At 45.1% G+C, this 27,160-nt stretch overlaps 1 protein-coding gene across 8 annotated transcripts in view; it reads left to right on the top strand.

The window, feature by feature from the left end:
• The window catches only part of PPP6R3 (protein phosphatase 6 regulatory subunit 3), a 143,612-nt gene extending 128,311 nt beyond the window's left edge, over positions 1–15,301 (top strand). For all 8 annotated transcript variants that reach the window (XM_045558265.1, XM_045558263.1, XM_045558262.1 and 5 more), the window contains 5 exons: positions 1,063–1,216; positions 2,798–2,904; positions 4,064–4,214; positions 10,216–10,335; positions 13,794–15,301. In XM_045558265.1, the coding sequence (XP_045414221.1) occupies positions 1,063–1,216; positions 2,798–2,904; positions 4,064–4,214; positions 10,216–10,335; positions 13,794–13,845 (584 nt within the window). In that variant the 3' untranslated portion in view covers positions 13,846–15,301. The remainder of the gene's footprint in view (positions 1–1,062; positions 1,217–2,797; positions 2,905–4,063; positions 4,215–10,215; positions 10,336–13,793) is intronic.
• The last annotated feature ends 11,859 nt before the right edge of the window (positions 15,302–27,160 follow it).

Below are 27,160 nucleotides of genomic sequence, written 5' to 3'. Positions count from 1 at the left end.
TGTCCTCACTAAGTAGATAGGTAGTCCTTATATGAATTGAACAAATGAGGAAGGAACTTGGAGAAGTTAACTTGCCCAAAGTCATAGCAAGGTCTGTCTTTAAAACTGGAACATTTCTATTCTGCACAGGTCCTTCCATCACTCGCGTCTAGTGTAAGCCCCTAAATGGCTAGCAGGTTCCCTAGTGTTCCTTCCTTACAGCCTAGAGTTTCCTAATTATGATGAAAATCATCCCTGACAGAGTGCAGTGGCTCCTACACCCTACTTTTCCTCAGCAAGGATTGAGGATTCAGCACCCTGTGAAGGAAAAGCATGGTGTGCAATTTGAGCAAATAAACGGAGACCTAATTTCATCTGAAGGGACACATCTCTTAGAAAGTGACATTTAAACAGAGACCCACAGATTAAATTCAAACTTGGCCAGCAGGCAGCATAATAAGAAGGGGCCCACAGACACTAGTAGCATGCCCAAGCAAGTTCTGCCCCTGTGACCTCTGAGGTCAGTCCTGTATCTACAGGACTGAGGAAGCCTTCCTGGTGCTTGTGTTGAATGTGTTGGATTACAGGGAGGCCAGGGAATATATGAAGTGCAGCCATATCTGGACTGGGAAGCATTAAGGTTGTTTCCAGTTTACTGCAGTTGAATAATCAACATATTGTTTTTTTAAATAAACTTTACTTTGGGATAATTTAGATTAATAGAAAAGTTGCAAAGATAGTATAGTAAGTTCTTATATACCCTTCACCTTGCTTTCCCCAGTGTTAATGTAGCCATGATATTTTGTCAAAAATAAGAAATTAACATAACCTTTTATATGTAGGTTTATATCCTCATGTAATATTTCTATTTGAAAAAGTTGTTAGAAGTCAGAGGAAACATACAATTCTATAATGTGATACTGTCAAGTTGCCCTTGCCACTCCTACCATAGTACATTCCAATCCTCTTTTCCTCACAGTCCCAGTCTTTTTTTTGTCACTGCTAATGTATTTTTGAAAAATATCTTGTGCTACATTAAACTACTGAAATATTCTCCAAATAAAATTTCTTTCCTCTTTTTAGCGCCCAACTGGTCAGCCAACTTTGACGTCCCAATGGAGACAACCCATGGTGCTCCGCTGGACTCTGTGGGGTCTGACGTCTGGAGCACAGAGGAGCCAATGCCAACTAAGGAGACGGGCTGGGCTTCTTTTTCAGAGTTCACGTCTTCCTTGAGGTGAGCAAATGTGTGCTGTCTCTGAAGCTCTCCCTAGGAGACCTGGAGCTGTGAGTGTTTGCTGTTAACACATGTTCTTACCTTAATTTACTTCCAGTTGAATGTAGTGCCTTAAATAAGATTAAAAATCAACATGGGGGTTGAGAACTGACAACAGTTGTGTGTTACAAGAAAAACAGTTACCGTCTTCCTTTCCTTTGGGAAAGGGAGCAGTTCTTGAACAAAGTAGCTTGGAAGGATGTGGTGCCAGGGCACTAGCAGGTTGCTGCAGCAGATGTTCATCTCCGTGGGCTTTTCTGGCTTCCCAGAGCTGTCAGGACAGGATTGAGGAGAACAGGAACAAGGTGAAGCCAAGGACTCCTGACAGGCACCCCCGTGTGGGGTGTTGCAGGAAAATGCAAAATGTATGTTGAATTCTACAGATATATGAACTTGTATTTCACTTGCGAATAAATTTATAGCACTAGTCCAGTGCCATAGATTAAAGCCTGTGACAGGTATGGCTGTCAGTCTTGCTGTTGGTATTATTCTCAATGACAGAAACCTGTCATTTCACGAGTATTGTCAGCCTTTGAGTGTTAAACTGTAGATTTCATGTCTCACTAGGCTTAGTTTGATTTGCTAAATGTTTTTTGTCTACTGAAAAAAAAAAACAATCTCTACCACCTTATTTGGAAGACTGTTGCTTTCCCTGTTGTAATAAATGTTTTAAAAAATCATTGGTAATACAGAAGATAGGAAGACACACTACTTTGAGCTGACAGTTACTGTCTTAGACAAACCAATGAGTAGGCTAAAACCTATGCTGCTTTATAGTAACCATAACAGTAATGTTACACTATTATTCAAAAGTACAGTTGAGGTGTGTGAAAAATGTCTCTAAGATACTATGGTTATTTCATCAGCCCTGCTTCAGTACAAGACAGTCACGTTTGCTCTTGCTTTTTTCTCTTTATAACTAGAGGATAAGAGCCCTGGGTTACTTGAGAATGTCACTGAAGCAGCTTGCTTCTCTTTACCCCCGTGTACAGGCCTTGGGGTCTATAGAGGGGTGTTGCCACATGGGAATGGGGATAAAATGGGAAGTTTTCTCCCTCATCCAACCTCCCTCCTCCCCATACTCAGTATTTGGCGTTTCTTACCATGTTTTCACAATTCCAACAATAAACATCGTTAAGAGGGCCAGTTCCCTCCAGGCAGTGTGGCTCAAGGTAAGTCAGGATTTTTGTAAAACCCATCAACCTGGTAGATCAGTTGATACTGTACACTGTATATCACTGCTGCCCAAGCCCTGGGAGCCTGGTGATCATGGTGGGGCTGAGAGGTGGGGGCATTCTGAGCCTGTCTAGAATTCTCTACGAAGTCCCTGCCTTACTGCCCACCCACACTCGTCTGCTACTTCAAGCAGCTACTTGCGGTTAGGTCTGTGTATCGTTGGAGTCTGTAACCCAGCTACTCTTACACAAGTGCTGATGTCTCCCAATAGAAACAGAACTTACTTTGAAAGGTTTTTTTGTATATAACGGGGTAACTGACGGTTGTTCCCCACTGCTAACGTCTGAATTTTCTCTTTTCTGAAAGCACAAAAGATTCTTTAAGGAGTAATTCCCCAGTGGAAATGGAAACCAGCACTGAACCCATGGGCCCTCTGACCCCCAGTGTTGCCGCGCTGGCCACACAGCCAGAAGGTGAGTGTGGGGAATTCACGTGGCAGCCTCATCAAACCGGATCTGACTCTCAGGCTCAGGGGCTAACGGGAGCCAGGAAAATGAGATGGTGGATCTGACATCCACAGGGCAAGTTACCAGGCGCAGCAATGTGCAGATAAGGAAATAGAGGCCCAGAAAGGAAGAAAGCCTTAGCCTACAGTACCCAGGGTGAATAAAACCAGAGCTAGATGTGTGCGTGCCAAGTCTGTGCTTAGTTTTCCCTTGCAGTTTGCTTTGCTAGGTACGTGGTGTATCTGTGTTCACCTCAGGCTATGGGGCTGTTTATTTTCTTTTCACGGTTATGAGTAGATGAAATGGTCGCAGGTAAGTATATAAAGTTCCAGTGGGTTGTCTGATTACTGCAAATGTTCACGTATGTTCCTTTCATTGGCCCTGAACTGTTTGCAGCCTGATGAGTAGGGTTTTCAGCAGGTGAGGGGGTGTCAGCAAAGGGAGTGTGATGGGGCATTGGAAGTGTGGGGGGGCAAGGATCATAAGGAGGGAACAAGAAGCAAGTTCTGGGAGAGAGAAATGAGGATACAGATGGAAGGCACAAAACCTCTTTGTCATTTTTATATACATTTGATAGAGATTACTTCACTTTACCCCTAAGTTGTATAAGTAGGGTCACTTGTCCCCATTTTATGGATAAGGAAACTCAGGCACAGATGAGTTGCTTGCCCAAGGGTTGTACCACCAGGAAGTCTGACCTCAGAGCACAAGCTTGTCACCAGTATACCATGTGGCTTCCTGTTATAAAAAACAAACTGTCCACCAGACACCACAGAAGTAACTCTGAAAACAAAAAGGAGTAAGACCCAAGTTGGTGCAGGTAGAATGTGTAGCTGCCTGCTCTGTCCTGTGCTGTGCGTAGGGACAGTCGGGGGCAGGCACCTGTGGGGAGAAGGCTGGGTGTGTAGGGGATGCTGAGCTGCAAAGGATATAGGGGACTCGCTGGTCCTCTAAGGAAGAAAACCCATGAAATGTCTCCCTGATAGGCTATTTTAAGAACTTGTGCCCATTAAGAATCCGGCCCAGGCACCAGCAGGCAAGCCATCTCACTCTTACTGGCTTCAAGCAGTAGATGTGACATTTGGTAGGTGGATCTGTATGACCATCAGCTGTGCTCTCTCTTCAGGGCCAGGCAGTGTGGCCATGGAAGCCAGCTCTGACGGAGAGGAGGATGCGGAAAGTACAGACAAGGTAACTGAGACAGTGATGAATGGCGGCATGAAGGAAACGCTCAGCCTCACTGTAGATGCCAAGACAGAGACTGCGGTCTTCAAAAGGTAACCAGGGCCCAGCTCCTACTGGCAGCTGCAGGTTGTTGGGAGGTTGGTGGGGGAGAAACCTCAAACATTAAAATTTTTAATTTGATACAAATGAGCATTCAGACATTAGCTTGGTGTCTTTCCAACATCTCCATTAAACACAGTAAATCATGATGAAAAGATGGAGAGTTTAGGCCCCTAAGTACCTTTTCCGTGTGTGTGTGTGTGTGTGTGTGTGTGTGTGTGTGTGTGTGTGTTCGTGTGTTCGTTCAGAAGACTGTATTTAGGTGTAGCATATTGACAGAATTATGAGAATTGACAGTTCTTTTGTCACAGTAGAAATTGTATAGTGGCTGTAGAGCACAGCCCATGGGAGCCAAAGGTTCCTTACCGTACAGATCATTGTCTCTGGACATAACGCAATCGTTAGAATTTAGTAGCAGAATGATAGCTTTAAAAAAAAACCTTTGTATTTGGAAATTAGCAACCTTACTTTTAAACTTACGGGTCAAAAAAGGAATCATAGTGGAAATTTAAAACTTAAAACTGAGAGAATAGTAGGAAAACTTTCTAGCAAAACCTAAGGACTGCAGCTAAGCCAGTGCTTGGAGCTTTAGTCCCCATCTTTGAAGACCCTTTCAGAGATCACAAGAAGGAATGTGCCCCAATTCATTATGAGGTCATATAAAACAAAGGAAGTATGAAAAACTAATTATAGGCTAATTTCATGTATGGGCATAGGTACTCAAAACTTTTACGTTAAAAACTAGCAAACCAAATCCAGCAATGTATTTTTAACTCATGACCAAGAGTGTGTCACATCAGCGTGTCACACTATGACACTTCAATGTGTAACATGGTAAAAATTATTAAAGGTGATTCACAGATAAAATGAGAAAAGCATATGATAAAAATTAAAGCTGTTCATGATTTTTTAGTAGCCCAGGGGTAATAGAAAGTGGCTTCCTGAAACTGACAAGTATCTACAGAAAGTCTACAGCAGAATTTATTCTTAACCGTGAAGCATTAGAAGTATTCTCTTTAAAGACAAGAACCAGACGGTAGGTCCTACAGTTACTGCTTCTCTTCAGCACTATGGTGGTGGTCTGAACAAATGCAACATTTAAAAAATTAAATAAAAGACATAAAGATTTGAAAGAAATAAATAAAATAGTCATTGTTTATAGACTGTGATTTCCTACATAGAAAATTCCAGTTGAATCTGTAGATAAGTATTAGAATAGAAAAGTTTAGCAAGTTTACTGGTTACATACAAAAATCACTTACATCCTATAAACCAATAAAGTGTTCTACATGTGCCTGTTTGTTTTTAATTAAAATGTTAAACCTTGTCTATAAGATAACTAACTAGGAATACAATCTTTATGGTAAATGAATTTAAAACAATATTATTGAAAGATAAAGACCTAAATATAAATACTGACATTTGCCATGTTTATTAATGGTAAGGTTATCTTTGGCATTTCTCAACAAGTTAATCTATAAAATTAATGAAATTTCTGTGAAAACCCCTAGAGAGATTTTCTTAGAAATTGAGAAGCTGATTGTGATATTCATAAAGAAGACTTAAAAAGAACCAAGAATAGCCAAGCAAGAACATTTTGAAGAACAAGTTAGAGGCTCCGCCATTTTAGATATCAAGACTTATAAATGTAAAGCTGTTGAGATGACATGACCTTAACAAAGAGACTCCCCCCTCCCACCTCCAGAACTTGATACATGTTACAATGACGTTACAATTCCGTGAGGAAAGAACGGGCGAACAGTGTCAGCATAAATATGAAAGACATAACTGTGCAACTTTTAGGAGCCAACGTAAGAGAATATCTTCACAATTTGGGAGTGTTTTTTAACCATAGAAAGCCAGACCATAAAGGAAAATATTGGTAAATTTGACTTCATTTATTTCTAATATTCTAAAAGGCACACTAACACAAAAAGACAAGCCACAAAGAATCAGTAACCAGGATATAGGAAGAACCTAATATCAGTAAGGAAGAGATAAACAATTTAGTTTTTAAAAATAGGCAAGCAAAACTATCTGTGGAGGAAAACAAGGAGCAAACCAAACCCAGGGTTATTCAGCCTCACAAGTAAATGGGACCTGTCAGTTACGGTGATAATTAAATCTATTTTGTGCACGTTGGCCTACTAATTCCTCTCTTAAGTTGTTATAGAAAACAGAAAAAGTGCAAAGCCTGCCCAGATCATTTTATGAGGGCAGTGAAATCTTAATTCCAAAACCAGATAAGGATAATTACAGAAAATGATCAGCCTATGCCACTTACAAGCAAACTAAATGCAAAAATCCTCTGTGAGTTATTTACTGACTGACTCTAACAGTGTATTAGATATAATTTATAATGATCAGTTAGGGCAGTGGTCTCCAACCTTTTTGGCACCAGAGACTGGTTTCATGGAAGACAGTTTTTCCACGGATGATGGGGTTGGAGGGGAACGCAGCTGGTGATGCACAGCCTGGTTCCTAACAGGCCTCAGCCCGGGGGTTGGGGACTGCAGTTAGGGTTTATCCTGGACTACAAGGATGGCTGAACATCAGGAAAAATGAGTCAGTATGGTATTAGAAGGAAAGTCAATCATTGGAGTTTTCGATGAAGCTTTTGACAAGGTTCCATACCTTTATAAGATTAAAACTTTGAGCAAATTAGTAACAAGTGAATTTCTTTAACTTGGTAAAAGTTAAATATTAATGCTAAAATGCTACATCACAAGTTATACTTAATGAAGAAATTTTAGATGCATTACTTTAAGATAAGGACCAAATAAGGATGTATATTATCCCTGCCAGCATATAGACAGTCCTGGGAAGAAAAGGAAGTAGAGGTGTAGGTCAAGATTGGGGGGAAGTGATAAAACTGTTATTCTTTGCAGATAGTAATGAATATAACCAAGTCAGTAGCAAACTTTTGTAACTAATAAGAATTCAGCAAAGCTATTGAGTAAGAGATCAATTTTAACACATTAACTGCCATGTGATTTGTATTTAAGTCACCCTAGCTTTGAGCCGAGGGCCTTGTGAAACATATGTAACTCACACACATGTCTCTTTACCTGGTTTGCCGGCAACTCACACTGCCTTGCTGTAGCACACACGTTACCTGATCGGTGGCCCCTGGGCAAAGCCCTGCAGTTGGTTCATGAAAATCTTACTTACTGATGTTCTTGTTGTTACAATTAATACTGACAATTTAATTTCATGTAACTCGCACACAGAAAACAATAAAAAATGAATTTTTCATTAAATTAGAAAGGATCATTTTGTTTTTGAAATTTTTATTTTCTTAATAAAACATCATGGCCCCAAGGAAAAAGATTTCTCTAGTATGGCAGTCGGTGTGTTAAAATTTGGTAGCCTTTCTCTACATTGGTAATAAGCAACAAACATGTATAATAAAAAGGCAAAGTATCATTCACAAAAAAACGTCAAACTATAAATATTTAGGAATTACCTTAACCCAGATCTGTATAAAGAACACTTGGAGGCAAATCTAGACAAGCGGAGACCATGGCACAGCTCAGTGCTGCAGACGCCCGCCACCATCAGATCCGTCTTTCAGTTTAATGTGGTCCCAGTCAAAACTTCTGTTGGATTTTTAGAAGGAACTTGATAAGCACACTCTAAAATATATGTGGAAAAATAAAGGTTCCCAAATTGCTTAGAGATAACCAAAAGGGAAAATTTAATAAGAGGCTTGCCCTGCCGGATACTCAGTCATGCTGCAAAGTCACAATGATTGAAACAGTTTTGATATTAGCATCCAGACACGTGATGGGACAGAGAGAGTAATAACAGAGATGGTTTAGTAAGTGAGGGGAGGAAGCTGGCTTACTACAAGGAAAAATGTCAAACTAGGTCTCTTTAATGCATATCTTAAAGCAACTCCAGGTGGATTTAAAAGATCCTGTGTGTGTGCCACACCCCGTGCTCTAAACACCTCACGTGTATTAACTCATGTGTGTCTCTTAGGAACCCTGTGAGTTAGGTCCTGTGATTATCACCCCCGCTTTCCAAATGAGGAAACAGACACTGGAGTTGAGTGATGTGGCCAAAATCTCCTGGTAGTTGTTGATAGAAGAAAACATAGAATGTTTTCTAACCTATGGGCAGAAAAGTACTTCTTTTTAAAAAAAAAAAACCTAAACCTTCAAAAGCATAAACTATAATGCAAATAGTTGAATTAGATCATGCAAAAGTTAAAGATTTCTGGTTGATAAAGTACCATAGACAAAATTAAGAAACCAGTGGCAAATTGAAAAAAGAAATGTGTATATATGTAAATCAATGAGAGACTGACATTTAATATTCAAGTAAGTCATATTAACCATAATAAAAAGAAAAACAAAACCAGAAAATGGGCAAAAGATACCAGTTTACAGACAAGGAAACCCAAAAGGCTAAAAAGAAAAAAAAAGTGCACAAAATTCATTTGTTATTCAGAGAAATATAAGTGATAGTTGTATATCCCCTTACCATACTAGGAGAAAATAGAAAGGCAGATAAGCTGAGTGCTGGGGGCGCTGTGGGCCTGCTAGCGGGGAGGCAAACGGGCAGTTATTCTGGATAGTTGTGTGGGGTTCTTTGTAGGTGGAAAGGCAGCCCAGAATTTTCTACTCCTGGGTGTAGAGCCCTGAGAAATGGCCAAACAGGTATTTAGGGGCCACGGGCAGTGGCATTCAGTGCAGCATCGTGTGTGGTGGTGGAGGTCAGTGTTGGTGTGAGGAGCCAGGCAGTGTGTCATAGGTGCACACCAGGGACACCAGTGGGTCTCCCAAACATGCTGAGTTTAGAGATAAGTGTAGCGAGTTACATGAGTCAGTGCCAGTCATGTGACTCAAAATATACATGTGTAATGATGATACATCTTAAAAGAATTAAAATAGTAAACACATTAGAATAGTTGCTTTGGTGAGTAGGGAGTGGAGATATGGGGGATGAGGATAAAGAGAAATAAGTTTAAAAAGTAGTATACCGGCTAATTTATATGATCATCAAATTATTAGATTTTAATTAATTTTCCTACATAGAAATTGCCTGGAAATATATGGAAACCACTCAAGAAATCATCCTAAAATTAAGATTCACCATAAGCAAATCCAGGCCAAGACTGAACTCTGAGAGTGAGGGACCTTTCGAAAGGACCCTTCAGGTGACCTTTAACTTACATTAGTGCCATTCTGGTTGTGTGATTCTCATTTGGAGACCAGACACAATAGGCAAAAGTATAGATTTCTAGCCCACAGAATTGAGGAAAGTGTCTGCCGCTTCTCTCTCACCACCAAGAGCCGTCTAAGGGGCAAAGGTAATCCTGTGTTTCAGTTCCCCCGGTCCTGTGTGCCCTTAGGACCCGTTCTTGGTGCCCTCTTCTCCTTCATGGTGTTTGTACTTCTTACACATTGTTGGAGGGCAACTCAAGAAGTCATTAAATCTGGTACAGGCAGCAGGGTGCCCTCCTCACGTGACTGAGGTTTCCAGCCAGCAAGCTGATGGGTGGGCTTGGACCTGAAAGCAAAATGCTTTAACTAAAGACTCATTCCTTCAAACAGGTTCATTTGACACCTTCACCGAGTCTGCAGTTTTGCTAATGTGCAGTCGTGGACATATTATTCCCCCAAATTCCTCATTTCTAGGAGTATTCTGAAACTCTTGTACATTTCTTTTTCTGTTTTGCAAACTTGGCTTCAGAGTGTTGAAATCCTATCGGTATGTACAGTAATACGGGACTGTTCTTTACCAGACACCAGCTGCATTACATTGTCCCTCTTTTGATTCCCACTTGCGTGTAATCCTTCCTTTCGTGATTCCCCAGTCACTGTCTGTGGTCCCTGTGATTGTGCCCCCCTGAGCATGCTCAGCCCCAGGACGCTTTGCCCCCGCAGCAGTCATGACTTCAGAGCCATTTGCATGTGACCTCATCCTCTGGTACCTAGATGCTGGTACCCAAGATGTATGATGTGCCTGTCATCCTCTTTCCTGCAGTGAGGAAGGAAAACTGTCTACCTCTCAAGATGCTGCTTGTAAAGAAGTGGAGGAGAGCCCTGGCGTGGCAGAGGTGAAGTGCGTAGCACCCCGGCCCCCCAGCAGTAGTCCAGAGCAGAGGTAACTCCCCGCGGCCTCAGACCCTGCCCAGGCCTTGCGCTCTCCTGGTCTGCTGTCTCCCGGGAGTTGGGAGGGGAGTCAACCTCGGGGAGGGGGACTAAAGGGTCATCTATAGCTGTGCTTGAGTGTCTTGCAGCTTACTCGGCACATTAGCATCTTCTCAATCCTTACGGAGATCAGGGGGAGAACGTAGAACAGCAGTTTATCTCCTTACCCCAGAAACTGGAAATTGGCTCATTTTTAGAGACTGTAACATCACTGGCTCTTTCAGAAGAGCCTGGGAATGGAAGGGAGTCTCGAGCTGACACTCCTCCCCTCTGTTGGTGAGGCACTGAGCTCAGTGATATTGGGCCCTCCAGGATTGGGGTCCTCATTGGCCCCTATAAAGTCCCCAGCTGCCAGGCACAAGCAGATCCTGAGGCCTATTTTCCCACAGCCTTGCCTCGTGGCACCCAGGGAGAACTTGCCTAGAGGAGGCCCTTTCATATGTATAGCTAAATATTCTAAACTCTTAAGCAATTCCTTGTGTAGAGTTTTGCTTTTCAAAATATTTAATATTGTCTTGATAAAGTGTGAAAATCTCACTACCAGAGCTGTGTGATTTGGAATGTGATGTTTTTCTGGTTACCTGTTGCTCAGACTGAGCCAGTAGTCTGAAGGGATGGGCCAAGCCCAAGCCTCAGCCACCAAGGGCTGTGCCCAGGCCTGTGTGCACAAGGTCGCAGGTAAAGCGAGGTTGGCCCCTGACTGCCCTGGAGCATGCACCACATGAGGATGTGCCCCTGGGCCACAAGGGACTTTGTTTGGCACTTCCCAGAATTAACCTTTTGATTAAATATGTCTAAGATTGTATATTCATTCCATAAGGAATAAAGTGCCCTTTAAAGGTATTTCAGAGAGTTGTGCTTTCCCCCTGGCCTGAATCCTGCCCCCCTCCCAGTTCCCCAAAATCTTCTAGGCTTCCTCTGGGAACAAAACCAGCAGGAACCAGCAGGGGGCACTCTCTGTCTGCTGGTCAGGAAACAAGTGTTCCTCTAGTGGAAATTATAGGCAAAATGAAGGCTTTATTTTTGTGGTTAAAATATTTTTGTGTGTCTATAAAACAAACCCATTATAAGAACTGTTTGAGCATCTTGCCTTCCAGTGAACAACTGGGAGGAAGAGGCAGGGTAACACTGCAGCACTGGGGGGTTCAGCCCCAACTGTGCTTCTAAGGGTTGGGCAAATCCCTCTTTTTCCTTGGGGTTCCACCCATCCATTCATTCATTTATTTTTTTTAGAGACAGGGTCTCTCTCTGTCACCCAGGCTAGAGTGCAGTAGTGCGATCACAGCTAGGCTAAAGCCTCAAACTTCTGGGCTCAAGTGATCAAACTTCTGGGCTCAAGTGATCCTCCTGCTTCAGCCTCCCAAGTAACGGACTACAGGCGTATGCCACCACACATGGCTAATTTTTAGAAAATTTTTTTATAGAGACAGGATCTCACTATGCCTGGGATGGTCTCAAACTCCTGGCCTCAAGTGATCCTCCCCCTCAGCCTCCCGAAGTGCTGGAATTACAGACATGAGCCACCACACCAGGCCTTTGCTGGAGTTTTCAATGTATTTTTTAATGATCCTTTATAGGTCTTATTCCCAATCAGTTATGTCAACTCCCTAATTTCCACCTATAAATTTCCTTTATATTGAGGGTCGCCTAGAAGGCAAGATAATCAGGTCTGTCCCAATTGGGGTAGTTGCTTCAGGGCTTTATTCTTGGTTTCTCTGACATAAATGATACAAGGGGTTATGGGATCATTTCCTTGGCTCCCTGGAATGCAGAAGAATGTTTGCCTAAGGGGAAGCCACTTGCTCTTTTCTCTGGCTGGAAATACCTTGTATGAAGAGCACTGCCTCTCCAACCTGCAAGGCTGAGACGATGGAGGGAAAAGTTGAGTGAGCAGTGGAAGAAGAGAGAGCATCACTCATGTCCGTGCCTTCGTTCAGCCCTTCCTCCTCCACACTACACACACTGGGTCTCGGCCTGCTGATAAAACAGTAGCAAACAGACACCCGGTAATCGAGGGACACAGGAGGATGTATTCACGAAGAATCCGTGAGGCTAGATGAAGGGATTGGAGGAAGAGGAGTCCACGTTAGGTGGGGCAGAGGGAGAATCCTTTCTGAGAAGGTGATATTGATGCTTAGGATGTGTGTTTTGATACATCATTTGTGTTCTAAAGCAACGTGTGGCATTGTGGAAGATTGAAGATCACTAGTCTTCCCTCTGTGATTCCCGTCACACCAGATGCCAAGGTGCTTTGGATTATCAGGCGAGCTGTTTCCTGTCACACTTAAAGATCTGCATTGCCTCAAGACCTTCCTCCTCACAACTGTTTGTTGAGCATGTTCTCTGCCAGCCAGTGTGCCAAGCACTCTACACACATTATGTATTTATTAAGCCCTATGGGATGGGGAAATTCTTGTCCCCCTTTTACAGGGGAGAAAACAGAACTGAGAGGAGTTTAAAAATGTACTTAAGATCACACAGCTTGTTAAGTAGTGAAGGCGGGATTTACACTGGGTATGTCTGGTTCCAGAACTCTCGGTTCCTGCGTTGCTGATATCAGAGACTTTATCCAGTGGAAGCAGAGGGGGTTGGGGGTGTGTGGAGCTGACTTCTTGGTTCTCTGTCATAACTAGCAGGGACCAGTATCGAAAGCATTCTAGTTACAAATTTTGTGTGCTAGTTAAAAAGTACTTGTACACTTCCCAGTGTTGGCTCTATACATCCTTTTCCAAGTCTACTTTGTAAAATTTTGGTAAAGCCTTGGAGAATGTGCTACATCTAGGTTGTAATTTTGGCAGGAAGCCAACACTTTGCTGTTTGGTTGCCACTTTGTACACTATGGCACCTCTTCTCTATCTTTAGCCTGCTGTTTGCTTTGTGGGGACATACTGTTCAAGTGTACACATTCATTTGCAATAGTTTGTTTTATTTATAAACTTTTTCTTTTGTTTCCTTTTTTTCCTCTTTCCCAGTCGCAGAATCCTGTTTTTCAAGTGAAATTTTATGTGGATCCCAATCTTTGGGACAGATAAAAGCTTTTTTGAAGGAAGGGTAAGAAAATAGCTTCTGAAGCCTCTGGGAGCAGCAGTTTAAAAACCACCAACCTGGTCTCTGCCTGTGCTGCTGAGAAGCTGTGGTCGGGCAGTTTCCACGGAGCACCTGGTCTTCTGCAGCCCTTGCTAAAGGCCTGGTTAACTGATGATGAAGCTTAGATGCTGCTCAGATACTTCTGGCGCTTTAGAGAAATTCATTTATGTAGCATTCGTTAGTAACTGCTAAGGTCCAGGTCTTGTGCTAGGCATGGGAAAAACAATATTAAAATAAATGTTCCCTGCCCTTAGGGAGCTAAACGAAATTAATTTTCTCACATTTCTGTTCCAAGTGCTTCAGACGTCTCTCTTGCTCCCTTAGGACTGACCAGCCAAGTGTGCCAGGCAGCACATCAGTTAATGGCCCCGTATGATGAGTGATGTCTGCTGCCGCCAGCTGAGGACTACAGACCGCCACCATTCAGGGGCTCGGGGGGTCAGCTGGAGCCCACCAAGCTGTCACTGCTGCACTCACTCTGCAAGGGATCAGGACCAGCGACCTTTATATTCTAGATTCTAAGACATTGTACAGAGAAACTCAGAAGTGTAAAAATATTGCACATTGACAAATACCAAGAATTTTTGCGTATGTTTATATTGTATTGTTCTAAATAATGGGTAGCCTGTGAAATAAGATCTTGCCACCCATGTAATAATAGTAGTAATACTATAGTTAAAATGGCTGTAAGAATAGTTTTATAAAAGTGAATACACAGATCTATTGTATTTGAAACATAACTATTTGACAATTATTAGTGTGACCAAAGTATTAGGCAGTTTTCATACATTTTTCACCTTGTACAAAATTCTGAATTCATTTTTCTTCCAGGTTGGCAAGGAGTTGTAGAATGGAAATGCCCTCTAAGTGTTATTTTGGTTGTTCTAACTTACAAAAGTGATTTTGAGTAAGAAATATTTGGTGTTCTTTTTATAACCAGTTTTTGATTGGTAACTGTTTTCTGTATTGTTTAAAACGGATCAAAATGTAAGTCTATTGGTAGAGATTAAGTATTTATTGCTACAGCTTAGTTGATAAATTGATGTTATTGTAAAGCCATATGTTCTGTTAAAGTCTTGTTTGCTTGAAATGATTCTTCCTACAGGTGAAACACTAGAATACTTGGAGTGTATATGGCTTGTGGTTTGGGTTTTTTTTGGTTTTCGTTTTTGTTTTTTGTTTTCTTTTGGTAGTTCATCTGCCTTTTAACCCATTCACCAAAATTTTCCTTGTTAACAAGCATCACCAACATTTCAGAGCAGTCTGCGTATTTAACATACCTAAATCATATTAGGCAATTCAGTTGAAAAATGCTCGTGCTGCTAATGGAATTAGAGTGCGTTCATTTTACAGGCTAGTATTTTAAAAGTAGAAATCAAAATCTGGCACCTAAGCATGTTAATTGTTTTACTGTATACCTTGTGAGGTTTTCACTCATAAATTCTAAACCAGTGTATTTTTTTTAGAACTGGTTTGTGTATATATATATAGTGATTATGGATACTAATTCAATGTAATTTATAATTTTCTATGTCAATATAAAAATACATCACAGCCTTCTCAAACAGCTGAAGCAATATATTGTTTATTGCCATATCGTCTGGTGAAAGGGTTAAATTACTTCACCTCTTGCACTTTTAGATGCAAATCAGTTTTTCATTTCTGTAATAGAAAATTATTCACGTATTTTTACATCATTTGTTTTTCCTGACCAGTATTTAAAACCAAAAGGATATTCTGAAAAATGGCCAACGATTTTTTTAGAAATAGCATCCCAAGCAGCGTGCCTAAACATTACATTGCATATGGAAATAAAAGAATCAAATGTCTAATGCCTTATTTCTTATTTACATTTTCATTTTAAATGGTATAGACTCTTCATGAGGTTTACCGACACAAACCTAGCACTCCGAGGACAGTGGAGTCAGCAGTAAGCCCTGGGACAGATGGCAAGGGTGGCTTCCTTGACCTTTGCACGCCGCCTCAGGAACGCTCTTTCTGTTGTGAGCTCCTCTCTGAAGACTGTCCTCGTGCATCCTCCTCTGAAGCCCGGTCCCCCCAGAGGACAGGGCTCCTTCTGCTTGTCTCAGGGCTGCCTGGCTGTGTGGCTGGACCTCGGGGATTGCTGGTGGGTAGCGCACTCTTGTCTCCTGGTGGCGAGCGTGGCCGGCCACAGCCAGGGTTTGGCTCCCGTGGTGGCACACACAGCCTCCGTGGCTTGGATTTGGTTGGCTTCCCCACCTAACCCAAGGTAACACGGCGTCTTAAGTCATCCCGCTTACTGCTGGGGAAAGGACACTTGGGCTTTTTCTTTGGGATAACATTTTGTTATGCTTGTCTTTTGTGGCAGGGAAAGGATATGAGGACAGGAATAACACTTCTGTGGGGGTTGGAGGGTGCCAGCTCGAGGACCGGAGCAAAGCATACTCCCATTTGGTTTCTGCTTTAATCTCTGTGTATTGGCCATACAGAATTGCGAGACCAACAGATGTCTACGATACAATACCTGTACTAAAAATAACAAAAATAAAGCCTGATTCTTTCTTTGTAGAAATCTTCTCTTGTACCTTGCTTGGGCTGTAATAACCAGACGGGGTGTGGGGCTACAGTGAGAGAGACACCGCTGGGCTTAACGGGTCGGTTCTTCCTGCCATAAGCTCTCGTGTGTGTGTGCCAGATCTGCGTGAGAGCTCTGGACTGCACTGTGCTGACAGAGTGGCACACGTCACAGGGGCTTGTCTTGCCCACTGCCGTAACCCAGACAGTGCCTGACACGGGTGCTCGGTAGGTTTTTGTTGACAAGGGAACTGCCACCAGCTCCTGTCTCGATGATTCTGATGCTGTCTCTGGGCCTCCAGCTTAGCTTCACGTGCAGTACTCCCCTGCCCGTAATTTTTGGCTCTCAGCGTTACAGATAACACTTCAGTTATAAAATGTCTCAGGTGTTCCATAGTTTTACAAATGTGATGCTATGTTATAACTCCTCACTTTTCACTCTCCCTCTACCTGTTTGCTTAAAAACGTGTACCCCTGTTGTCATCCCCTAGCTGTGCTCTGCACTGCCTCTGTAGTCAGAGGCACGCGCTTGGGAGCCAGGCGGCTTGTGTTCACAGCCCACATCAGCTGCTCATGGTGGTTGACCTTAGGCAGATTAGCTTCTCTTTCTCGGCTTTTTCTGTCAGATGGAGAATATGACAGTAACAGGTTCATAGACTTAAAGTAGACAGGCTGTCCTCAAACCCCTGGACTCAGCCAGTCCCCCGCCTCAGCCTCCTGTGTGGCTGGGACTTCAGGTATGCTGCTCTGAGTAGTTTTTGAGTTATGGTAAATGTATAATAAATGTTAACTCTTCTCAACCCCATAATGTCACGTGCTGGCCTTTCTAAATTCCTGCTTTGATCTTGTTAAATAAAAGCACCTCCAGTAAAGTTGGGCATCTTCACTCCAGTCGGTTGAGTTTAATGATCCTGCTTCAGCGGTCACCTCCATCCCACGTGCCACATCTGGCCTGCCACCTGCATCTGTGAATAAAACTGGATATTCGTGTGGGAAGAAATGAACCTTGATTTCTACTGTATATTGCTTACAAAAATTTATCCAGAATAGATTATAAATCTAAACATAAGCACTGAAACAATGAAGCTTGAATGAGCACTGACCTTAGACAAATCAGCTCCCATCAACATGGCGTCTGCTCTTCAAAGTGAGCAGGCGAGCTGAGGGACTGCCGGGCAGAAGACCTCTGTGTCCTGAGAAAGGGCTTCATATCCTGAGTATGGGGGAACCTGCAAGTCAGAAAATAAGATGAAAAACCCCGTTCAACAAACGAGCAAGACACATGAACACTTACTCACAAAGGAGATACAAATGCTCCTCAAGTACCGGTGGGTTATGTCCCATCCTGGATTGAAAGTACTTTCTAAGGTGAGAATAGCACTGGTTGTGTCCCCCGCGTGATTGTGTGGCCGGCTGAGCTGTCACCACGAGAGTATCGCACAGCATGTCACCAGCCCAGGAGAAGATCAAAATCCAAAGTACAGTTTCTACTGAATGTTTATCACCTTCACACCATCATAAAGTGGAAAAATTGTAAATCAAACCAATATAAGTTGAGGACTTGTGTATACATGAGTGGCCATGAGAACAGAAAAAGTTGTTCAGCATCATTAGTCCCTAGGGAATGCAAGTTAAAATACCAAAGGATACCATTTCCCATCTGTTAGAATGGCTAAAATTAAAAAGACATTACGAAATACTGATGAGAATATAGAGCCACTGGAACTTGCACTGCTGCCTGAAATGATTCATCCAGTTTGGAAAACTGTTCAGGGAGTTTGTCAATGTTTGGCTTTTGTCTTTAATTAGACGTACTCTTGTCTTAGGACTCAGCAATTCTAGATATTCATTTCATATTTATGTCATATGTGTCTGCAGAAGATTTGTACAAGGATGTTTGTCATCACTTTATTCATAATCATGTCAAACAGGAAAATAGATAAGGGGATTATGGTATGTTCATACGGTGGAGTTCTCGGGAGTGAATGGGATTGAACTATGGTGAATGTAGCGATGTGTAAAAATCTCAGAAACGTTAAATGAAAGAAGGAAGACAAGAGTACGTATGTCTGTCTTTACAGGAAGCTCTAGACCTGGCCAAACTAATTTATGGTGGTAGATAGGAGAACAGTGTTTTCTCTTGAAGGGGACAAGCAAGGCATTGGCTAGAAAGGGGCACAAGAAACTTCCTGGGGCAGGGGACTGGCCCACATCTTGTTTGTGCTGGTGGTTACGTGGGCGCATGCATTTGTCAGCACTCAATGAGTGCTACACTTACGACCTGTGTCCTATTGTATGTGACTTACACCTTAATCTTAGAAGACAAAAGGAGAAAATAAAACAGACATAAATAACCATGGCTGGGGAGAACACATTCCCCACGTCAAGTGCCGTGGTCGGGGGGTTGTGGTTCCCGCCCAGCCGCCGAGGGGAGGTAAACGGCTGGTGCCGCTGAGAACGGGACGTGGCTCGCTTGGTGTCTTCTGGAATCCAGCCCGGCCTGCCCGCCCGTCAGGAGGAGACGTTCCGGAAAGGAGGGAGAGGTCTGCATGTGTCCCACGCTGTCTGTGACCAGGTGTGTAAATTTGTCTAATCCGGGCATCAAGTATTAGGAAACTAATCCAAACCATTTCCTTCAGGCAGGTTTCATTTAAGAAACAAAACAAAACCTTGTATTTTGAATCCATGTATTTGCTGTGTCTTATTTTCCAGAGGGGCACTTTAGAAGGGTGGAAGGGGACCTTTTTCATTATGTCCACTAGAACTCCGATCTCTTGTCACAGGAAGGAGCCAAAAGGAGCAGCAGCGGTCTGTGTGGCGGGAGCATGGCGGTGGACGCGGAGCTGCCCAGGCGGGCCGCTGCTTCTCTCTCGCAGAGACAGCCTCGGCGCCGGGCTAATGGGCTAAAGGACCGAGCGTGGAGTCCTCTACGGGCAGTTGCTGGTCCTGGCTGCCTTCTCCACGGGACCTCAGTACCAGGGCAACGCGCTTGGGCCCGCTGTGTTCACTCTTGTGGGGGGTCAGAGCAATTTAGCTGAGAAGTTTTGGACGGGATCTGCATTTTTGGTTCAGTCAAAAATGCTCTTTCTCTCCCGGATCTGCTGTCCACCAAGGGATGCGCCGTGGTCTGTCTGTGTGTGAGCTGTCCGTCCCGCTGGGCGAGACCGGTGGTGGTCCGGCTCTGCCCCGGTGTAGGTGTGCAAGTCTGTCTCTATCGTGAGGAAACGGCCAGACGCATCTAAAGCCAGACTTTGTAATAAGCTTTCTCCCCCCCATTTGTCTCCCAAGTCCTAATTCTCACTTGTTTCTGAACTTTGGGGTCAGGAGGAGGTAGGTTCCCCTAATTCCCGCTTCCCAAACAAAAACAAGAAATGATATAAATTGTTACAATAAATCTGGAGTCTCTTCTTAAAAGACAAATGGTCAGACTGAGGTTGAAACTAGAACCCAGCAATATGTTTGGTTTTGTTTTGTTTCTTGAGACAGAGTCTCACTCTGTTGCCCGGGCTAGGGTGTCGTGGCGTCAGCCTCGCTCACAGCAACCTCAAACTCCTGGGCTCAAGTGATCCTCCAGCCTCAGCCTCCCGAGTAGCTGGGACTACAGCCATGCGCCACCATGCCCAGCTAACTTTATATATTTTTAGTTGTCCGTATAATTTCTTTCTATTTTTAGTAGGGACAGGGTCTTGCTCTTGCTCAGGCTGGTCTCCTAAGCTCAAAGGATCCGCCTGCTTTGGCCTTCCAGCGTGCTAGAATTACAGGAATGAGCCACCACGCCCAGCCAGCAATATGTTGTTTATGTGAGTGTCATAACGGTGACAAGGCTGAAAATAAGTGGATAGAAAAAAGTGGTTCTTGTTTGTCACCCAGACTGGAGTGCAGTGGCCTGATCACTGTAACCTGCAACTCCTGGGCTCATGCGATCCTCGTGCCTCCCAAGTAGCCAGGACTACAGGCACATGCCAGTGCGCTTGGCTATTTATTTGTAGAGATGGGATCTTGCTTTGTTGCCCAGGCTGGTCTCAAACTGGCCTCAAGTGATCCTCCCACCTTGGCCTCCCAGAGTGCTGGGATTGCACGTGTGAGCCACTGTGCCTGGCCCAAAAGTGAATATTAATATCAGGCAAAGCACAATTTAAAGTTAAAAGCACTGTGCATGGGTAAGAGACTGCAGCTAACGTAACTATTAGAAACGCAAGGAGAGGGACTTCTGTTTCCAGCTGTAAGAGTGATATCATCAGACTAAACATTCTGCCAACAACAACAAAAATAAAAGTTGGACTCTTTAAATGCACCTTTAAACTTTTCCTCACAAGCTGTGCTGAGGCCCTGAAGAGCAAACAAGCCCGCAAGTACTCGGAGGCCAAGATCCCGGGAGGAAAGAGCAGAGTGACATGAGCCTGGCGTTCACTCCTTAGGCTCTTGAGGCCTTTGATGATTCCTAAGCTATGCAGAGGGAGAGGTCAAAAAGCCAAGCAGAAAACAGCAGCTGGGTGGCCAAGAAGAGTTTGTAGACATCTCAGTGTTGGGGAGGCTGAAATTGGAGTTTAGTAACTTCCAAGGAGGCAGGACTCTGATAAACATTCCAGAGCTTCAGTTGAAACTTCTGAAGGAATACATCTGAGGAGTAAGAGCAAACCAGAAATAGATCTGTCTTACCCACCTGTAGAAACAGATCTCTTCTCAAGGAAAATAATACCATCCAAAGCCTCTACCATTTTTTTATACACAATTTTGACACTGCATAAAAAAAATTAGGCATGCCAGAAGACAGTACCAAGTGAATGGAAACTGAAAGAAAACTGTTTATCCAAATATTGGAAATTTCAGACTTTGAAATGTGATTAGCACATTCAAGACAATAGATGACCAAGTGGAGAATTTGTTTTTACACACATGCACGCACACACAAACATCAAATGGATATGCTAGAACTACAAAATACAGTAATTGGATTTAAGAACCGAGCAAATTAGTCTAAAATTTTGGACACAGCAGAAGACAGGACTTATGAACTTAAGGTAGGTCAGTAGAAAACATTCAGACTGAAGCATGGAGAGGGAAAAGGTGGAAAATAGAGAGAGGAGCATAAGAGATACATGGGACACAGTAAAAAATGTAGTATACATGGATTTGGAGTCCCAGAACAAAAGGAGAGAAAGAATGCAGTAGAAGAGACATCGACAAAAATTCCCAAACTATCCAAAGACATTAAGCTACAGATTAAGAAACTGAATACTGAGGAGAATAAAAAAAAAGAGCACCACACTCATCAACATCATAGTAAAGCTACCAAAACCCAAGAAAACCTAAAAGCATTCAGCTCCTTTGGGAAAATACCAAGGAGTTGGACTGCTAAAAAAAAAAAAAAAAAAAAAAGAAAGAAAACCTAAAAGCAACTGAAGCATTACCCAGGCCCCTCAGAGTGAGGACATGTGGGTAACAAAGTTTTGGTTAAAGTCTGGCTTATCGCCTTTGATTGACACCTGAGCCTGGAGAGTTTTGTTTATTTGTTTTAGAGAGACAGGGTCTCGCTCTGTCATGCAGGCTGGAGTGCAGTGGCCTGGTCATAGCTCACTGCAGCCTTGAACTCCTAGGCTCAAGTGATCCTCCCATCTCAGCCTCCGAAGTAGCTAGGACTACAGGTATGCACCACCACACCTGGCTAATTTTTAAAATTTTTTGTAGAGACAGGGTCTCATAATGTTACCCAGGCTGGTGGTTTTGAACTCCTAGCCTCAAGCAATTCTCCCACTTTGGCCTCCCAAAATGCTGGGATTACAGATGTGAGCCACTGTACCCAGCCCTGGGTAGTTTTAAAAACAAGAGATGGTTGGTCCGAGTGCAGTGGTGTTTACAACTAATTGATCACAACCGGTTACAGATTTCTTTGTTCCTTCTTCACTCCCACTGCTTCACTTGACCAGCCTACTAAATAAATAAATAAAAACAAGAGAAATTTATTTTCTCACAGTTCTGAAGGCTGGGAAGTTCAAGATCAAGGCACCAGCAGGTTCCATTGTCTGGTGAAGGTCTCTTTTTTGCTTTCAAGATGGCCCCACCTAGCCCACAATTGCATGGGCAGAATTTGCCTGATGCAACTATTTTGGACCTCTGGAGCCTATTGAAGGCTTGCAAATTCCAGGGGACGTCTTGATAGTACTGCCTCTTGGTACTATCGTACTGGGGATTAGGTTTCAACATATGAATTTGGGGGGGCACCGACATCCAGTCCTGCCCGCAGTCAAGGGGGGAGATTATGCAAGGACACGAACACCTGGATCTTCCTAATGGCTGGAGCGCATGTGGTGCACCTGGGCATTTACTTTGTGGAGGAAGTGGCTCAGCTTAAAATGTATTGATATGTAGACTCGTGCTCAGTTCCAAATGGCATGGCTGGCTCGGCCAGGACCTAGAAAGAGAAAAATGGAATGATCTGAGAGGGGAAGGTTTGGAGCAAAGGAGTGGGATCGGCACATGGGAGTGGACGCGAAGCGGGAAGCTCTTCGGGTCACAGCACCGCCCGGGCATCCTCTGTGGCAGAGGCCCTAAGCAACCAAGCAAACAAAACAACTCCATTGGTGGATGTGAGCCAGCCGTGGTGGCCACGTCAATGCCAAAATGACAGGCACAGGACCCAGGCGGCCAGAGTAGAGACAGAGGACATGCACAAGCCCAGTGGTGTTGACTGCTACCTCCTGAGGCCAATCTAGATCCTTCTCTGTCTGAATGTCCAGCTTACCTGCAACAGGCGACAACATCCCACCACGGATACGGCGCCACTCCACAGGGGGCCCACCAGCTGCCTGGTGGCAAGCTGACGACATTGGGCCCCTCATCTGGAAAGGCCAGCAGTTTGCACACAGACGGGCTTCTCTTCCAGGGATGGTTTGAGTCTCCTGGCTCCAGGGCCTCAGCCAGCAGCAGTCTCCGAGGGCCAGAGGAGCACCTGCTCTGTGGGCACAGAATTCCTCACGACACGGCCTCTGCCCGGGGAACCCTCCTCACAGTGCAAGAGACATGGGAAGGGTCCATGGCCTTGAGGTGCACTGGCTGCATGTCATCGTCCTGCAGCTGCCAGCCGGGTGGAGCATTGGGACGGCCTCTCCGACAGACGCCTGAAACCCAGGCTTGGAGGCAAGGCCCTGTGAAGACAGGGCCACCGTCTGGGATGCCGTGTGCACACGGAATCACAGACCGTAACGCGGCACTGAGTCCTCAACAGGAGGAGAACGGTCTGGGGGCCCAGAGGTGGAGGCAGGAGTGACCCAGTGAGCAGCACTCCCAGTGGCCCACAGGAGGACGTGTGTTTCCCATCCCCACAATGTGTGGCTCTCCAGGATTCGGGTCTGTTTCCACAGGGGGGGTTGCTTGCAGCGGGCAGGATCACAAGCCGCAGCCTGGGTCAGGGCACTCCGGGCCCCTCTGGACCCGGACCAGCCAGCGGCGAGAGGGGCCCCCGTCTCGGTAGGGTTACGGGCCCCGAGCTGCAGGAGGACATAGCTGCCGCTCCGCGGGGACTGGGGACGGAGAGGAAACCGTGTAGGACTCAGGCACCCCACTTGGGCACTCCGTTGTCCCCCCTCTGGCAATGGGTCTGCACGGCATCCTGGCCCGGCAGTGTGTCGTAATCCTCAGGAATGAGGGTTTGGCCAGGTGGGAGCGGAGCGCTGGCGGGGGAGACTAGAGACGCTGTCGTGTCCCTGCAGGACTGCGGTGATGGGGGGCTGTCATTTCTCCTGCCAACTTCCCTCTTCTAAATCCACAGGGCGGCCCCGGAGGCGCAGCTGCCCGCACGTGTGGACGTGTGGCTCTGCATAGCGCGAGTGTGGACGACGGCAGACCCACGGTGGCGCCAGGTCCCCCGAGAGGATGATCTGCGAGCAGCCGTGGGAAACGTGGTCAGGTCACCCTCCAGCTGCGGCTCCCTCGCCACGGGAGCGAGGCCTGGGCACAGCAGGGGCCCAAGGTCACACTCTTAGCCCGGTGCCAGCCCCCAGGCATGAGCAGGACGGTGGTGCGGCAGCCTTGCCCTGCGCTCCTGGCTCCTGCTGGGCGGGAGACTGGCAGCGTCACCTCCTGTCCTCGCGGCCTCACCCCCCAGTGAACCTCCGCTCCACTGACACCTGCTCGTGTGAAAATGACACACGGTGCCAACACCACCCCCAGGACAGCCGATGTCGATACCAAAGTAGACTTTCAGGGAAGAAGAATTATAGAAGCAAAACATAGACATTTTGCAATAATAAAAAGGTCAATCCGCCAGGCAGCTGAACAATTATAAACCTGTAGCCCCCTCATAAACCTGGTCCTGAAACACAGAGCAAAACTGACAGACCTAAAAGGAAGGAGCATTGGGACATGGACGTCTTGGGGGGCTTTATTCTGCCTGCAACCTGGGTTAGTTTTATCGTATGTGAATCATACCACGATAAAGTTGCTCTTTTGTTTTCTAAAGTGGCCCAAATCATCTCAGAAATGTAAAAATATTCCTTGATAATCCTTGCCGTAAAATAAAAGCTACCGGCTGTCCAGGAAGCATTAAGGAGCAACAGGCTTCTTAACAAAGCTGGCAGCCCGCAGCGAAAGTGGTGCCCAGGGACACAGCTCCCGCGACGCCCGCCTTACCCAAGAAGGTTTTGGTTTTTGCTTTCTAAGCATCAGGTCTTCATTTTAAGAAATTAGCAAAAGAACAATAAAACATATCAAAAGAAACTCAGAAGAAAGAAAGATTAAAAGCTGAAAATGCTGGAAGAACAAGGTGAGAAATTACAGAAGGATTTAAAACTTGCATCCCAGCATTTAGGGCCGTGCATACTGCAGCCCCGTTCAGTGCAGCCAAACAAATCATGACACAGAAGTGCCCACCGCCTGGGGAGCATTTGAGGCCATGAAGTTTTATGTAGCCCTTAAAAAGAACGATTTGCACGTCTAGGCCAGGTGACACTGTGCACTCACACCTTGACCCACCGTCTCAACAGGCAAGACGAGCGCAGTACATCAGCGCAGCCCAGAGGAATCATCCGTGACATTGAAAAAGAGAAAACTGAAAAGACGTTTCTAGCTCAAAAGGAAGGGAACGTCTCCCAGGACTAGACACGGAGTAGACGGGAATTGGAGAGAAGCTCTGAAGCCGCGTTGCCAGTGGCGCTGCGGGTCCCTGCCACTGACACGCTCCCTGCAGGGGGTGGCGGGAGCCTGGGCTGGGGTCGCCTCACTCTCTTGAAAGGAGCAGAGAGAGATGCCAGCTCTGCTTGGGCTGCAGCTTTACAGAGCCGCTGGGCTCCCGAGGCAGGTGGACACACACACCATGGGGCCCCAAGCCCGGTGACTACATCCAGAATGTGCTCGGGGCTGCACGGGACGGGCACAAAGCCCCATCAGAGGAGACAGTTCCGACAAAGAGCCGCAGAACCCGGGGTAACAATCCCCAAACGATTAGACAGAACACAGAGGGGGAAAGAGAAGGAAAAGTCACCCCACTTCGGAAGAACTTGGGACAGAAATTCCAAAACACATTTGGAATTCTAACGTTGACAGAGTTATCCGACTCAATCCTTAGAATCCACTTCAGAGGAGATTAATTTTGTAGAACAGCATGATAAAGACTAAAATAAATGTGCTTGGAGGACTGGAGGAGAGAAAGAAGATCCGCTGGGTGGAAGGCGCCGCTCCCACCAAGGAAGCACAGAACCGTGGACAAGGAGCGGGGAGTCGGGGAGAAAAGCGTAAAAAGAACCACTTAGAAATCTTGTAATAAAAAATGGTCTTTGAAATTAAAGAAGAAAAGCGCCGGACAGACAGGCTGAAGGCTAGACTAGCCGTGGGCCGGCAGCGTGGACGAGAAACTCAGCGGGGCTCTGCGTGAGGAGAGAAGCCACGTGCCCCCCCGGACTGCAGTCTGCAGGGACACTCAGGGGACCGTGGAGAGCAGTACTGGAAGAAATGGTAGCTCACAGTTTCGCAGAACTGGGGAAAGCCATGACCCCTCAGACTGAAGCTGGGGTTCGGATCCTCAGCAGGATAAAGGATGATGTCTCAGCGCTGCTCAGTGGACTTCGCAGCGGCCTGGGGCATCGCTGAGACAAAATGCCACTTGCCAGTAAGTGTCTGAAGTGTGGCCTCAGTAAAGAAAACACAAGTGACCAGCAGGAAACATACGCTGGATGATTCTCTGACGGTGGAGCCTGGGTGTGAGCCCAGAATAATACGCGGCAGGTTGTTACTTTGGGGAGAGTGGACGCCGGCGGAAGAGGGGACCCAAAACTGGGGCACATGAGACGTCCCTGAACACAGAGCCAGAGCCCGCCCCATCATGAAGTGGTGTGAATATTTAAAATGCGTCGTCACTGACCTGAGGGCTTTCCATGATAATGTAAGTGAAAAAAATCAAGTATCAGCGAACCTTAAACAACAAAATAGCAAGTGATTTGGCGCCTGCAAGTCCCTATGTGTGAATCTTTAACTTGCCAACATCTGCTTAAAGTTAATGTTGAGCTCCTCCCAGGGAGGCAAGTGTGTCCCGCGACAGTTGGTTCCGCTCACCTGGCCCCCGGCTCTCCCTGTGGTTGTCACATGTTTTACACCCGTATGTCATAAACCTGCCAGTACGTTGGTATCATCTTTGCTTTAAACACTTATATGTCTTTTTTGGTAGGTGGGCAGTGGTAATGTATTTTATTTCTTCTTTGTTGAGGTAAAATTCACATACCGTAAAAGTAACCACAGTGCTGTGCACCCACCGCCTCTGTCCAGTTCCGTGATGTTTTCCTCATTTCAGAAGGAAACTCTGTGCTCACGGACTGGAGCAGTGACTCCCGGTTCCAGCCTCCCGTGGCCCCTGGCAACGCCAATCTGCTTCCAGTCTCTCTGCATTTGCCTGTTGTGGATATTTATATACACGGAATCCTGCAATATGTTACCTTTGTGTGTGGCTTCTTTCACTGAGCATAACGTTTTTGAGGTTCACCCATGTTTTATTATGTATCAATTCTTCACTCCTTTTCATGGCTGAATAATATTCTACCTTATGGCTGGAACAGAGTTCATTCTTCTTTAGACACGAGTTATTTTTTACCTTTTGGCTATTGTGAACAGTGGTGCAACAGTCATAAAGACATTAAGAGAAGGAAAGA

This window comes from Lemur catta, chromosome 7, assembly GCF_020740605.2.
Source record: "Lemur catta isolate mLemCat1 chromosome 7, mLemCat1.pri, whole genome shotgun sequence".
NCBI lineage: Eukaryota > Metazoa > Chordata > Mammalia > Primates > Lemuridae > Lemur > Lemur catta.
The sequence above is the reverse complement of the archived record's forward strand: the minus strand, read 5'-3'. Positions and strand labels throughout refer to the sequence as shown.